Source organism: Struthio camelus, chromosome 19 (genome assembly GCF_040807025.1).
Source record: "Struthio camelus isolate bStrCam1 chromosome 19, bStrCam1.hap1, whole genome shotgun sequence".
NCBI lineage: Eukaryota > Metazoa > Chordata > Aves > Struthioniformes > Struthionidae > Struthio > Struthio camelus.
The window spans coordinates 5071268-5083749 of NC_090960.1; the positions used below are offsets into that span (position 1 = coordinate 5071268).

General features: G+C 35.8%; 1 protein-coding gene across 1 annotated transcript in view; it reads right to left on the minus strand.

Annotated features, from left to right (window-relative positions):
• Positions 1-1255: 1255 nt before the first annotated feature.
• SUZ12 (SUZ12 polycomb repressive complex 2 subunit) overlaps positions 1256-12482 on the minus strand; it is a 30367-nt gene continuing 19140 nt past the window's right edge. The window contains 7 exon segments of the mRNA XM_068913937.1: positions 1256-2687; positions 3023-3102; positions 3639-3837; positions 4331-4488; positions 5198-5341; positions 5826-5917; positions 10567-10744. Of these exon segments, the coding sequence (XP_068770038.1) occupies positions 2342-2687; positions 3023-3102; positions 3639-3837; positions 4331-4488; positions 5198-5341; positions 5826-5917; positions 10567-10744 (1197 nt within the window). The 3' untranslated portion in view covers positions 1256-2341.

Consider the following 12482-nt stretch of genomic DNA (forward strand, 5'->3'; position numbering starts at 1 on the left):
AGTTCTACCCCCAAGAAAGGAGAAGTAAATATTTCATAACCTAGCCAGGGACTTGGTAATTTATGTAGACGCTAAGTATAACAAAAGGACTAGATAGGTTCTTAGCTACCTTAGTAACAATCTGGCAAAGGAATAACATTAATGTAAATTTAAACGGACAAGCAGAAGAGGAAGTTTACACCAGATGCTGCTTGTGGCCTTTCTACCCACACACAAAAGGACTGGACAACCATCGTGGCAGATTTTATATTACTGAACTTTATGTACAAAAGCCGATTTCAAATAAAACATTTAATGTAAAAACAATGGTTCATTTAAACAACTGAACTTGTTTGTTTTTTTTTTACATCTACTGTACCATTCAAATGCTTTTTAACCAGCTTACATGATATCTTCAAAATCTCTCAAAGGTACATATAGAAAAGGCATCTTTATAAATAGAAAACAAAGGGATTTTTTCAGCTTTTATTATAAATTGACATGACATACAAAGTTTACTGGACAGAAGTAATTTCATTACTATTTTTTGGGGGGGATCACCAACTTTTTGTGCAAACAATGCTAGCCTTCTTTTAAGCATTAAGAGCATAACTGCTTAAGAAATGACATAAGCAATAATTCTAGAACTACATCTCCCCTAAAATAATCTATTTTTTTTTTTTTTTTACATATGTGCACAGCTTTAGCAAATTAAAGCCAGAGAGAAATGCTTGATGTACTATCCAGAGGCATAATTAGAGTTTGCTAAAACTCAGAGAGCTGGCAAATTCAAGAATTTTGTAATGAAAGCTGCAGTTTCCCTCTTTCCTATTTTTGTACACAAAATCAGTGACTAAGAACTTAATACTGGATGACAAATCACATCCACACCATTAGTTAAATAGTCTCACAGTTAAACACATCTTAAGGACCATCAAAATCAGTATTTACATTTTATAAATTTCTGAAGACACCATTAGAAAGCTTATATACCCCTTAAACAAATAGGGAACTGCATCTCATGGTGATGGAATGAAATAAAAAATTAAAAATACCTGTATTTACAGCAGCATTGTTCCTTTATAAATAAAGAATATGAAAAATGCAATATCTTAAGGATAATAAAAAATTGAGGTGATGTCACTCAACCACAGTGCTTGCTGGAATAAACCCTTCGGTGCTGATACTGTACCAGTAGTGAAACCACTTTCCATTGGAAAAAATCTGTAAACGTATGCATAAAATGTGTTAACAGCAGTGCAAAACTGCTCAAATATAGTTTAGTCAGCGTCTTAGTATCTGTATTGAATACAATACATCACAGAATACTTGCATAAGAAGTGCAACACATTTTCTGGTCCAATTTTACAGTGCATTTTTCCCTCAAGAGTGGCATCTCAAAAGCCAAAGCTAAACCTATGGCCTGGACTTGCAGTCTGTACTCAGGCAAAACAGCAGGCATAAACTTCAAAGGAAGTTAATCGACGTAATGCCTACATACTGACGATAGACTTTCGGCTTTAGCATGGCACACTATGATGCGTAACCCCGGTACAAGGGGTTTACATCAAACAGTTTGTGTAGCTGTGTAAATGTGTAATAAAAATTTAAAGGAGCTAATGTTCAAGTTTAAAATGGTACACTGGGTGATCAATACATCAGAATTATCCACGAAAACCAAACTGCTGGTAACCTCAAGAAGCCAAGGTGGTACTTCACTGTGTCTGTAACATGAAAAGCCAAGATCTTTCCAAACAGGCACAAGACAAAGGAAGTGCTAAGTTTGTGAAATTTCATAATTTTAGAGTAAAAAAGATTTAATTCGTAATTTATGATCAAATTGATAAATGATTTCAAATACAAGGATCAAGGTTAAACTTTAAATAGTGAGACGTTATTTTCACAAAAAGCTAACTGGAGAATTTCTAAATAAGAAAAGCATAAACTGTATCCCAAACCCCTTTCCCCAATGTTCCACAACTTCATGGTAGGAAAAAACAGCCAGATACAGATGCAAAAAATCTTAATATAAAAATTGTTTTACGTATACTTAAATTATGTAAATTCCATAAAGTTAAGACACTAATTACTAAAATTACAAAAAGATTTTCATATTGCTCTTCATGCTCAAACTCTTAGAATATTGTCATTACATCACCAAAACTGATATACATGTAGTACTTGCATAATTAACTGAATAGAAACCCTGTTAATAACAATATCCTTGCTGAAATCATTTATTTCCATCCAGCAGTGCCTGTTTGGAATCTCTGTATTTTGTGTGTGTAATTCTTTATAGAGCTCATGCACCCTAAAATGTCACTTCAATGTTTGTCCGTTGAATGGCATTTGACTTTTGACTTCAGAGCTTCTGTTTCTTGCTCTGTTTTGTGACACCTGAGATGCTATCCATTTCCGAAATTCTCTCTCTCATATTATTTTCACTATATCCATTTGTCGTCCCACTTTGTTCTTCAGAAGATTCCTCATCCGTCGGGGAGGCCGATTCTCCTTTTTCTAACTTCTGCTGCATCTCTCGAAGCCTGGCAACAGCTTTGTCTATTGACATTATGCTAATGAGGTTAAAGTCATGCATGCTGACCAGATGTAGCATAAAGTTTCGACACAAGTTCTTCTTAATTATTTTCTGTCCATAATTTTCAACAAACAGCATACAGGCATGATTCATTTGATTGTCAGCAATAAACCTGTCAAATTAGAAATCCATCATTATGCAAGTTAAACATCTTCGAAAATAAAAGATACCCTACACCATGGTTTATCAATATAACTGCATAGAATGTCCATCACAGTCTCAAGATCTGCAATGTTTTTGTTTTCAAAGCAATAGAGCTACGACACACAAGATTTAAAAAAAAAAAAAAAAAGCTTAAAACAATAGAAAGCATGTTACGAAATCATCCTTCAATGAACCTTTCCTAAACAGTTGAAATAAATTTCAGGTGGTTAATGAATTGCAATGCAAAACAAAATCAATCAAATCTATACCATTTGTATCAAAACTAAGTTTACAGTAACATACCCGTGCTTCATAACATGAAGATTCCATAATTTCATCACTTCTTTCTCTCCTTCGTTAACATCGGAAAATTCTTCAATTTGCTGGATTAAAAATTGGGGGAAAGGACAGGAGAAGGGAGAAACATCAGAATTCCACATCTGGTGAAAAGTAGTGAAAGTACACCTAAAATTCAGCTTATGCCACCTATACATCACAGAAATAACTACTTCTCAAGATTAAGGCACTGTAGTCAAAAGGGTCAGAACTAAGTCAGATCGTGTAGAGATCTATGATGCTAAATCACTTCCATATTATACACGTACCACTGTGTATTCTCGCGTCACCAGCATCTCCTCTTTGAAGGAGAAACAGCCACAAACAGTGATGAAAATTTGTTAGGATCACGTGCACCGAGCTAGATTTACAACCAAAGACATATTGAAAACACACACTTTGATTCCATAAATTTGTATCATTAAACATACTAGATGTGAGTGGTTCAGCCCCGACTTATTCTCAAAGCGAAAGCATCGTTTTCACTATATATACACTCTATCTGTTCCCCACAACAACTGTGGGTCATATTTTAAAAACTAAAATCCATTTAAAAATCATCTTGTATAAATGGAATATTTACAGTAATAGTCTTCTCCCGTAGCCATTCAGGGTCTTTTTCATCCTCACTGTCTACTTCCATTTCTTGCGGACGGAGAGGTAAACACGTATCACTGTGAAAATATAACCGATTGTGTCCACTGCTGTATGTTCGTTGCTGTTCCACTTCTCCGTCTTCCGATTCAAGAAATTCCGACATACTTGCTTTCGTACGTTTTGGCCTAACAGAAGGGAAAAAGTAACCGGTTTCAACTATCAAATCAAATATGCACATACTAACTGCTGTAGCAGTTATATTTTATATATATTATAAAATATATAAAAGCAGTTATATATATTGTAGCAGATATATATTATCACTTTAGGCTCTAGCTTGCAAAAAAACGTTGAAAGAAAATTACCATCTGTGAAATTCAGGCCATAAGAACAAAACAAAGCAAAAACACCACACCTTTTGGGTAAGAGAAGTTCTAGGATAAAACAGTCAAAAAAAAGGTACCTCATGAAGAAACTGAACAGATGTAGAAAAATCACAAGTGAAGATATTACTCACCACCACTTAATCTAGTCAGGAACAGCTGTACTTTAACGATAGTGAAATTCAACTCTCTGCTTATGTGTAGCTATGGCTTAACAGATCCCCAGGGTTCATAAATTGTGGTCCATATGCTGTATCACACAAACACAGATAGACTTTCTTTTAAATCGACCTACCTGCATACAAGTATGTGTGTGATAGGAGTTCTTTTGACTGGTCCATTGCGACTGAAGGCAAATCCAGGCTGGCGATGAATATCCTGAGGATTTCCTGCATAGGAGCCATCATAACACTCATTGATAGATACATCTATCCTAGCACCTTTTGGATGATACTGAAACAGATAGTTGTAAATATCTTTAACAAGTAGTAATGACAATATCTCAGAAGGTTTAAACAAGTAACCTTTTAAATTCTGAATATCTTAAATATTACCTATCAGTAACTTCACATAGCTCTAGTTCCCTTTTACAACACCCAAGTCATTTTTAACCTCTAGAAACAAATTACACTACTTAAGTTTCCTTGTTCTATGCACCATTTTACTGTTAAGTATGAAAAACACTCAGAATAGAGGTAATTATAAATTAAAAGACAATACTAGCAGAAGATTACAAACAGCCTGGAAATCAGAAGGTTTCCAACCAGCTAAAGGGGTGAAGTTTTGGAATACTCTTCCAAGTAGGGTACTGGGGGAGAAAACAATTATCTTCAAATAGGAAGGAATTTCTTTCAGTCAGATTGGTAGGAACAGGTCCTTATCAGCAAAACTAAACCTAATAATGATTTTAAATGTTTACTGCCTTCCTAAAGCCTCAAAAAAGACTTCCAACCAAATATAAATCACATTGCTTGCTACAGCACATAAAAAGAATAAATAATGCAAAAGCAGCAGCTATAGCCAGAATTCGCTCTCCAATGACCAGAGGTGAGAGGGGAAGAAAAAAAAAAAAGCAGCTAGCAATAAAGTCAATGCAGTATATAGTACATAGTAGCTACAGACTGTACTATGTTTCATACTAACAAACAACAAGATCACTTACAACATAATTAAAGATAAATCTGCTGTGACAGAGTTTCAGATGTTTGAGTAAACTATACAGTTTACGACAGTTCAGTGTGCACCATGGGCAATGCAAGTCATCTCGGGCTTCAGTCTGTTGTCTCGTATTGTTGTTATAAAGGAACTGATGCAAACAAATAAAAAAATAGTATTAGCATCAACTATATTTCATTCATTAACCTTCTACCGTAAAATCAAGTTGGATATTACTTCAAAAAACCTCTACTGTAACAATAAGTTCTTAGGAACGCTAGATCAGCTCAGCAAACTGTAACAATGGTATTTCAAGAATTTTTCCCTCATAAGGAGGCCACCTGCCCCTTTAGGCATCTGGAGGGGGACAAGTCTTTCGTATTTTGGAAGATGTGTCAGATACGGCCCCAGGAAAATTAATTTTCTAAAATACTTCCTGTAAGAAGAAATATGTGGAATGGCTCTCAATATGTGAATCTGAGACCCCGTAAGGCATCCCGAGAATACAAATAAAGACAGTTCTACAGACAAAACTGAAACTTGCACCCAACTCAGAAGAGATGTGAACATTTTAATTCCATGCAATAATTACTTTCTATTTTTTTTATGCCCCTGCTAACGTTTATTTACAATACCTGGTAAAATATTCGCAACTTTTGTCGAGGTTCATTTAAAACATCTCTCTCTTTTCTTGCTTGAAGGTCTGTTGGCAAGGATTCTTTCACAGCTGAAAAAAAAACATGGATAGACGTGCATTTCTGCTTAATGTAAGGAGGGGGAAAACACACACACACGCACATCCCTAAAACCACACACACACACTGTGTTTCTTATCTGCCCATGGAAGTCCTGTGAAGGGTACCCTCCTGCTGGAGGGAATGGGCTACTCTAGTGAACTTCGGTGTAGGTAGCTCATCATATCAGCAACAAAAAAGTCTTGATGCTCAGCTTCCTTCAAAATCTACAGGTAAACCTACCACTTTTAAACACTAGATGTGTCCCCAGGTTTGGGGACCCCTTCAGAGAACTTAAAAATGATCAGGTAAAAAGTAACATTTTCTTTTCTCCTTTTAAATGGATGGATAATTCTTCAGCTATGGTTGAAAGCAGATGTGGCTGGGAAATATCAAAATAAATCTTGCTTGCATTTGGCTGCACTGCAAATACATTGCTTAAATTCAATTTCAGAAGTTTTGTAAGTCACACAACAGACAGAACAGTATAAAATACAAGTAACATGCAAAATATTTAACTGAAACGTTAACTCTTATCCTCAAACACTTGTGTCATGGCAATGCTCAGATGCCTCTTAGCCTTTCTGTACATTTTTATCTAAGTAAGATCAGTTCATTCCATACAAGTAACAAGAATAAACACATGTTTAAGTAGGTTTACCCTCAGGAGAAACCAAATAATGCTTCTGTATGGTGAAAGAGAAGGCAAAACAAGTCTCAGTTCTACTGACATACAGGAATATTTTAGAAAATGCACTTATTCCACATTTAATATTTTGGGCAACGAGGGAAATTTCATTTTCTTTCTGTACAAAAGAGAGACTGCCTGACAGACCTTCAGCCTGTACCACTCAAGAAAATTTAGAATGCCCTTGGTCAGTTACTTTGAGCACTTTGTAATTATAGCATAGCATATATCACCACATTTAGAGAGTCTCTGATGTCTTTGTTCTACTTGTCTGCCCTGGAAAACAGGCCAGAGTAAAGTATGACAACACCACGTTCACAGATCCTTAGGAAACACGCACTGGTTCTTGTTCTTTGACGATCAGAACCCCTAACTGATAAAAATTTCTGATTATTTTCACTCTCCTCCTTTTTTGGCACTATGACATATTCTTGTATCTGCTAGAAGGTAACACTTCTGTAACTTGCCAATTTACCAGAATACTCAGCTTCTCTGCTACACGCACAAAAAAGTGTTCCATCAGTAAGTTACCAATGCAGCCTCTCGATATCCCCGTTATACCTATATATTTATTATGGAGTAAACTAGTACACACCTTAGAGAGTTAGTCAACATACAGTCATTTCTTTTGCAAGTCTGAGCATAAAAGCTGCCTAACATATAGGTCTCCAAGAAACTCTGAGATACTTGCTGTGAGGAAGTAAAAGGAAAGCAGAATAACAACTTCAACAGTGAAAGTTCAAATATTTTCCTGCTTCTGTTGCCGTCGTTCCATTGGGAATTACTGCATGTTTATACGCCCTAAGCGCCAGCCATCCATCCGTTCTGACTTCAGAAATTAGATGTCCGCAATCCCTAGCTCAGGTAAAATATTCAATTCAGAAGACAGCAATCAGTTGTACTCTGAATATTCTTGTGCGCTATCCAAAGACAAAGATGTCTGTAGGTTGGCTGAGGACGTTAGGGCTCATCCTAGACAGAGGCTTCTGTGCTGGTGGAGTTGAAAATGTTCCTGCTTTAGCTTTCGTATTGTTACAGACTAAAGCTCTGAAAGCAGTGAAAAGAATTCCCTCTCTTTGAAAAGCTGATCAGAGATGAGCTATCATTGACCTGCCGAGTTTTCCACTATATACTGCAATAACTGGATAAACGACACTTTCAGAAAAGCAATCTTATGTTAATAATTTTTCCCTTGTTACCACTACAACAGCTCCAAAACCTCAAGGATCTACAACCAACACAAAACCAGGCTGAAATACAATAATGCACAAACTGTTGAGTACAGTAGTCTAAGGTGAACCTCAAAACTCTAAGCAAAACAACTCTTCACAAACAGTGCTTGGCTACAGACCCCAGAGAGCAAGCCTGGAGATCAGAACTACTGCAGTCCAAATAATCAGCGCTAATAATAGGGACCACAGAAGCTTCCTTAATCACACAGTTGCAATCCAGTTACAAGCTTGGAAACACTGACCACTCTGAAGTGAACTGGGTGCCAGTCTAGAGTCCAGACAGGTCCATAGGTGCTTAACAGTGACAGATGCAGACTGCTGCCTTCTGTGCAATTTAGGTTTTCCAACTGTTTTCAAGTCTTAGCCTGCCAACATAATATTCCAACCCAAAGTTACAAATAACCACGGGCAAGACAAAATAAAGGTAATATCTACGTTAGCCACCACTGACATTTAGGAATCCAAGGGCAGTCTCAGATTAAACATGACCCTGAGACAGAAAGCAGCTATTAAGACGACACAACGGTCACTTAAAGATGCCTTTCCTAGCTGGTGTCAAGGTTCCAATTAAGGGAAGCCTGTTAAAGTATTTTAGTAGTAGCTTTTTTGAGCTAAAATCTGGGATGGCAAGGAAGCAACATGTTTTTAGAAACATACTAATGAAACTGCAATTAAGCAATAGAACCGTTAATCACAAATTCATATTTAAAAATAGAACAAATACGTTAAGGCTAATTCCTTTACATAATTAGTACTATTATCAAGTAGCATGCTACCTGCTGTACAGCTACTTCACTTTATGAAGTTCTCAGTTAAGTAAACTGCAGTATACAATCAATAAAAATAAAATCCAATCTGAGTATTTGGCAGGAAGAGGTAAACAACTCTGGGAGCAAAAATGGGACAAAGGTTTTTTAATACATGCTTCAATACTGCAGACATCTCAAAAGTGTTTCACAGCAAGGATATTTCTGCTAACATTTTAAAAACATGCATCAGTTTAATAAAAACGCATGCTATACACTAATATTACACATTCTTTGAAAATTATCATCTGTTCAACTATATATGCCCATTGACATTTTCAAGGTAAGAGCCCTGCACTGATACTGACTAGCTAACCTTACCATAAAGGGTAAGGGCAGAAGACAACTTGCCATTAGAGCAACTGATTTGGAAAACACTCATTTATTTTTCTGATACAGACCTATATAAATAACAAATGCCATTTTACCAAGTTTTTCTAAAATAGCGGTTAAAATCCTACATATAAATTTAGAATAAATATAATTTTATATGCAACATCAGGGAATATGCTTTTTAATGATAGCTTTTTCCAACTCTAGAAGTAACAGCAGAATGGGAAGTTTCTAGATGTTTTAGTAGATCTTGAACAACTATGTTTAAGGGATATATTATAAAAAAACTGTAATTTTAGATTTGCAGTGAATATTAGCAGACTGCATTAATATTTTCATTATTAAACAATCCCCAGAGGAGCAGATTACATTCCATCAGTAATTATGTTAAATGTTCATTTATGCAGTAGCCTCCATAGAAGTGCCGCTGATCAATGGCGCATACTACTTGAAATACAAAACAAGCAAATAAGTAAACACAAAATAATTGAAAATTATTTAGAAATGTTTCCTGACTGAAACAAGAAGGAAAGTAGGAATTTCAAAAAGCCATTTTCCTACACGATACATTATGAATTAAGGTGAGACAACCTCATTTCAAGTAGTCTATCCAATGTTGCTTATTTTCAGTGTAATATGTATTTAATGTTACGATAAACAGTTCAAAAGCTGGTTACTACAATTTGAAACATAAACATAACATAAACTCTCTTTAAAAAAACGCATAGGACAACTCGCAGAAGGAAAGAGAAACAGTTAATTTCAGAATATTGAACAATTTTGAAATTAAAAAGCATTTTGAGTTTTAACCTACAATGCTCTAAATAATCGTAATGAACGGCTGGAAACCAGTTCAGTAATAAACACAGGTTAATCTACGTATTTACCTCACATACATCACAGTAAGATTTTCTATAAATTTTCAGTGGAGCTGCAGACTTGCTACATTTCTCTCTCACATACAGGATTACTTTTGTTACGTACTAATTGTAAATCTGCATTCTATCTAGACAGCCTTAGATCACCCAAAATGAATAAAAGCACAAAAACCTTTAGACCTTGACAGAAGTCTTTGGTAACTTAACCACAAATGCACAAAGTAACGTGCAACGTTTTACAGACGTCTCTCTGTCACTTTCCATAGCGGCAGCTATGTTTTCCCAGTATTAAATATATCATATGGTAGACGAAGTTTAGACTATTTTCACTACAAAGCGTAAAAAATAGCATTCAATAATATTATACATCCAAATATTTACAGAATAGAAGTAAATGAGTACAGTAAAGCAGATAATCTTAGAAGTCTATTCACAGATTTTCCTCATGATTTATTTCACATCAGCATTTATCAGCACTTTATACAATTATTTATTTCAGTATTGTCGTAACTTTAATGCCATAATTATTTTTAGCTTTTAAACTTGCCTTTAAAAAAGTACAGCATATGGGATGCATGAAGCCCGTTCATTTTTGCTTTTCCATGTTTACAATTATCTGAAGCAGTTGCACTGGTACATCAGAAACCTTTACAGCATGGAAGGCCTAAGGAGATTACTATTAAGCGCCAAATAAAGTTTGCTTACCTATAGTCTGAGTAGGTTTAACAGAATTGGGCTTGTTTTCTTGAGGGAGGCTTTCAGAATTTCGTGTTGCAAGAGGCTTAGCTATAGGAGCTGTAGATTTATCATTTGTGTCTCCTGTCCAACGAAGAGTAAACTGAAGTGTAGGTCCCTGAGAAAATGTTTCAAATGGAGGCAACCTCTGGAGAGAGAAGGGAGGAAAAAAAAAAACAAAAACACAAACCACCACACAGCAATATTAGTGTCCTCCCATGCAGAAAAAAAAAATGTCATGCAAAAATATTCACAGAAGGGGGTACACATCATCTTTTAATCATCTAAATTTAAGAAAGTCCCTGTATTTTCAGCATATACATTTGGATATAATGAAAAAAAAAAAAAGATGAAAAAGGTGGCTATGCAGCTTCCTGCACAGTGCTGAACAAATCCTTCTCGCGCATACTGCGGCCCACAGATGGATCCTTGTGAAATACTAAACAAAAAATAGTACGGGCCATGACCAGACAGAAAAGGGGACTCACCAACTAGCCTGCTGCCATTGTATCTTCTTTCTCTTTCCACTCATATCTACCCCTAATTCTGCAGTTCACTGTTGTATATTAACACACGATCTTAAAAACTGCACCACTATCCGCCGTAGCAATACTATTGCAATATTTCCCTATGAATATGTTCTTATATTCAGCTCACTAATCAAGATAATATATAGTACAGGAATGGAAGAGACATCCGGGTCAAGTCCAAACCCCTCTTATCCAGAATCACACCATAAGTTTACGAATAATATTACAGAATTCCATCTTAAGAGATGTTTCCTGTATTCAGGCCTTATTACTTCACTAAAAATCTGTTTGAAAAACAGAAACCCAATGACAGTGTACATATCAGACCGGGGTGATATATGCATTAGCCATGCATATACGCTTTTATTTTCTTCTCTTTACAGTAGCATCTCCAGCCTAAATAGCTTCTCTTTCATTCTCCCACCCACAGAAAGTAACCGTTTCCCCATCTCAATCTAACAAAAGTTAGACAAAATTATATATATATATTTTAAAGCACATTTACGTAAGAGGATCTCCTCCTATGGCCTTTCTAAAAGCTGTTTTCAGACTTTTCCAGTTTTCATTTGTTGAACACGGTTTACTAGAATCAAAGGTAGTACTCCCGATGAAGGCTCAACAGGATAATAGAGCTTTTATCTTGCTGTCTTGTGAGGGGAAATTCTGCTATACTTTGGATCATCTTTGCTTTTTTCATGATTATATTATTATGTTGATTCACAATTACTTTGAAACTATCTAGGAATACTGTGTTATTCTCCTCAGTCACTTCCAAACGATACTCTCCCAGGACACAGAAGCACGTGACTATGTAAGTGTAAGACCTTGCATTCAACACCACTGAGTGTTGACTCACTTCAGTCCTCTGTCAATAATTTCTCTCTAAACAACAGTTTTTCCCCCTACACTGACAGCTCCTCCTCCTTTCAGCACTAAATTTCATCAGCATTCTCCTAATGTCTGTGCACGATCACACCTAAGACATCTTTAAGTCTTGCGTTCCTCTTTTTTTCCAAAATATTTGCTTCTGCAGTTTGTTCCTTTTTGTTTGTCTGACCTGAACTTATTACAATAACTGACTTTTAATTTGCCCAATTTTATGAGTTGGAAACTCAGAAGGTATTAAAAAGAGACAAGCGCAAAACCTAGAGTAGCTGCTTACATTGCCTCGTATAACAATCTAACAGGGTCAAAGCTTTTCTATACAAGAGCTAAATCAAAACATGTTTTCATATATCCTGAAAGAGAAACAGCATTTCCTGTTCAGTTTAATCCATTTTCAAAGGAACAACTGCTGCATTTTGAATTTGTATTCCACCTTAATCGAGACTATGTTAAGTGAAGACAAGTCCTTCA